The sequence below is a fragment of the Pseudomyrmex gracilis genome, unplaced genomic scaffold, assembly GCF_002006095.1.
Source record: "Pseudomyrmex gracilis isolate BER0280 unplaced genomic scaffold, ASM200609v1 scaffold_186, whole genome shotgun sequence".
Classification (NCBI taxonomy): domain Eukaryota; kingdom Metazoa; phylum Arthropoda; class Insecta; order Hymenoptera; family Formicidae; genus Pseudomyrmex; species Pseudomyrmex gracilis.
Window position 1 is genome coordinate 99,933 of NW_018020770.1, and position 3,813 is coordinate 103,745.

At 36.8% G+C, this 3,813-nt stretch overlaps 2 protein-coding genes across 2 annotated transcripts in view; one reads left to right on the forward strand and one right to left on the reverse strand.

Annotated features, from left to right (window-relative positions):
• The window catches only part of LOC109858085 (growth hormone secretagogue receptor type 1), a 73,100-nt gene that overhangs the window by 64,018 nt on the left and 5,269 nt on the right, over positions 1–3,813 (reverse strand). The window lies entirely within an intron of this gene.
• Positions 1–3,813, forward strand: part of LOC109858083 (tyrocidine synthase 1) — an 8,373-nt gene that overhangs the window by 2,983 nt on the left and 1,577 nt on the right. The window contains exons 5-10 of the mRNA XM_020434982.1: positions 424–650; positions 838–900; positions 2,448–2,658; positions 2,769–2,936; positions 3,032–3,228; positions 3,339–3,522. Coding sequence (XP_020290571.1) covers positions 424–650; positions 838–900; positions 2,448–2,658; positions 2,769–2,936; positions 3,032–3,228; positions 3,339–3,522 — 1,050 coding nt within the window. The remainder of the gene's footprint in view (positions 1–423; positions 651–837; positions 901–2,447; positions 2,659–2,768; positions 2,937–3,031; positions 3,229–3,338; positions 3,523–3,813) is intronic.

Here is a 3,813-nt window from a genome sequence, read left to right on the forward strand (position 1 = left end):
TAAATATATAAATATATATTATTACACATTTTGCTTATTATTAATTAAATTTTATGTAATTCGTTTTTCCTGCTTCTCATTAGCGATCATTTTTCTAGTTGCCATAAGTTTACTACGCGTGAATAATTCTTGTGTGGTCAGTTTATCTTATTTATAGAGTATTGTGCTTGTATATAATATGTTTATAATACGTGCAGATAGATATATTTATCATATAATCGCTGCAGGCATTACGCGGCCTCGCGTTGTAACTATCTTACGTCTCAAACGATAAATAAGAATTCGTCATTGTTCTGCTGTAAAAGTTGCAATTATACTTCCAGTCGCGAGCAACTGGGGAATACGTAGCGTTTCAGCCAGTATCTTAAGCAGACAACATAATTATATTTCTATGTGTGTGATGTACATGTATCTTTTGAAAAGGTGTGCTTATACCGCATGCTACTGTACTGAATCGCTTGCAATGGCAATGGAGAGAACTTCCGTACGCCGATGACGAGGAGAAGTGCGTCTTCAAAACCTCTCTCACATTTGTGGACAGTGTTCCGGAAGTGTGGGGACCGCTTTTGCAGGGCCGTACCTTAGTGGTCGTGCCAAAGAGCGTGACGAAAGATCCGGAGAGATTCGTGCTGATGTTGGAAAAACATCAGGTGCGTACATAAACGAACTTTTATCTTTTATGTTTTATGGATTTAATGCGCGCGCGCGCGCACACACACACACACATAAAGAGTTAAATGAGTCTCACATTTTGAGCGAACTTCAATAAAAAATAAAATTTTCCAAGAAATTATGTGTGGATATATTTGAAAAAATATTATTCCTGTTGTGTTTCAGATACAACGCTTAGTCCTTGTGCCATCGTTGCTGCATTCATTACTCATGTATCTAGATCTGCAAGTAAGTATACGTGTATATGTAGTGTAAGTAGATGTACAGTGAAGTGCGCCGTATCGTGCCGCGTCAGAGGAAGTGTTTCTCGGAAATTTCTTTTCCGCCTGCTTCTGCTATCGCGCGCCGTTCTCTTTCGCGGTCTCTGCTAGCGGTCCAAGAACGAAGGAGAACGGCGCGCGGTAGTAGAACCAGAAAAGAAATTTCCGAGAAACACTTCCCCTGACGCGACACGATACGGCGCACTTCACTGTACATAGTATAACGACATAAATACATCACGGCAATTTTCTTAAATTTCTGAGATCCATTTCGAGATAATTTCTCAAAAAATATTTCAGTCTTAAGACATTTTTGATGTTAAGATTTTTGTCTCAAAGCGATCGCAGAAATTCGCGTTGAGCGTTAACACAGTACCGAGACACTCTGTATACGTATTCCATTAATTTTTTCTCCTCAGTTTGTAAGACAAGTAAACCTACCTACCTATTACACTATTAAGTAGGTGTTAGTATGCATTTTTTAGAAAATCGATCTTATCACAGCTTTATGCAAAGATTTAAGAATATTGTTTTTTTTATGTTTCTATTTATTGAAGTAAATAGAGCGTTTCTATAAACGCAATAACATGTGAAATATGCATATGAAATATACAATACGCAATATATAACTCAGAGAGAGCAGAAGTAACGCACTTGGTTTTTTTTCTCAATGCTCGCTGACATTTTGCGTATCCTAGTTTTTGCATTTTTAACGAGATGTCAGTTCGAAAAAATTTAATATTTATTTGCGATATTAAATGCACAATTAAAACTACATGCGATTTACATCAAGATGTAAATATGCAGATTGTAACGATTTGAACTTTTAGCGTATACTAATGATCTACTTAACAGTGTAATAGGTAAGTAGGTTTACTTGTCTTACAACTGAGGAGAAAAAATTAATGAAATACGTATACAAAGTAGCTTATCGAGATCTCTCAGGTGCAACGTTTCCACAATATATGTTCACTTCGTTTTCTAAATCGCAACTTGCATAAATCGCAGCTTGCATAAATTGTACGGTTTGTTGCCGATTTGCTACATAAATTTCAAATTAATTAAATATTAATACGTATATAAATATTCTATTAGAGTCATTAGCTAATTAAGAGTTTATTATCGACGATAGTGATCTGTAGATCGATGTTTGTGAAGAATTAATATTTCCCCGCATTTATGGCATCAAATGAAAAGAAAAAAATCGATGCTCGTGAGAACGTTACTTTTCATTTGGTGCAGTAAATACGAAGAACTTTTTTAGATCTTTCGAAACAATTTACGGGTTTTCATCATGTCGATATCCGTAATTTCTCAAGTAGCTTAGATAAAATTATCAGAAAATTTTCTCCTTTTACGACCCCGCCACATACTACGTCGCCTGAGACCGTACTAAAACGTAGGAATATTAATTACCTCAATTTTTATTTTAATTTGCGCAAATAACATTACTGCTTATCATAATATGTTACACTTGTTACACTTACATTTTAATATACGATCCGTTGCGCACAGCATAACAGCAACGCCCTAAGCCGCTTGAAGTTCTGGATTTGTTCCGGCGAAACCTTGCCGATCAAGTTGGCCGATCAATTTTTTGCTCGGTTCAGCAACGAGGACAAGATATTAGCTAATTTCTATGGCAGCACGGAAGTTATGGGTGACGTCACGTACCACCTTCTAAGTAATCAAGCGCAATTGCAAGGATTAGAAAAAGTACCAATCGGTAAGAAACAAGCGTGTGAGAAACGTTGTCGAGATAAAATCAACAACGTAAAAGCCGCGATTAATTGTAGTCCGTCAACAATTAAATCTCTCGATCTGATTTTTGTACAGGAAAGCCAATTGACAACTGCATAATTTATCTTGTGAACACGGACATGCGATTAGTGCCCCAGGGAGAAGTCGGAGAATTGATCGTAGCGGGAAGAAACCTTGCCGCGGGTTATATACGGGGACGAGACTCACATAAATTTTTGGTCAATCCGCACGCCATCGATCCAGGTGAGAGAAGAAAATATCGCGCGACACATACCCCGTGTCCTTCGCAGGATTTATCGTGACGAATGTTACAACACGCGTGCCTGATTTGTTCGTAGATTATTTGAGGATATTTCGTACCGGTGACTACGCTAAAATAGTCAAGGGCTTTGTAATTTACGAGGGACGAGTGGATTCGCAGATCAAAGTCAGAGGTCACCGTGTCGATCTCACGGAAGTCGAGAAGATAATCGCCCGTATACCTGACGTCGAAAAAGTTGTCGTTCTTTGTCACAAACCCGGCGAACTGTCGCAGGTAAGAGGATTCGCGCATTTCCCGTATAACTAAAATCCGAAAAATATTAAAACCCCCGATACACATTGATAGAATAAAATTAAAAGAAAGATTTATTTTTGCATTTTTAGGCACTGGTAGCTTTCGTCACCACGACGAGCAATAAATCGGAGATCGAGACTTTTCTTCAAAAAACGGCACCGCCGTACATGTTGCCGCAAATCGTTATCGTTGATCGCATACCTCTTTTAACTAACGGAAAAACGGATCGGCAGACACTGCTACAGCAATACGAGTTATCGTTAACTAATGACGGTATGTCGAATTGTTAAATTAAATTTTTGCGACAAATCATATCTGTGGATTAATTAATGGATTAATACGCGCACCTATACATTTCACAATTTATTTAAAAAAAAAAATAAGGTTAATACACACACAAGACACGGTTGATGAACACGGCCATAACCCGAATGATCAAGAACTCATTTTATGAGTTTTTGTTTCTTTCTTTTTATATAAATATATATATATATATATTTATATAAAAAGAAAGAAACAAAATTATTATATATATAATATAATTATATATAATATTATATATTA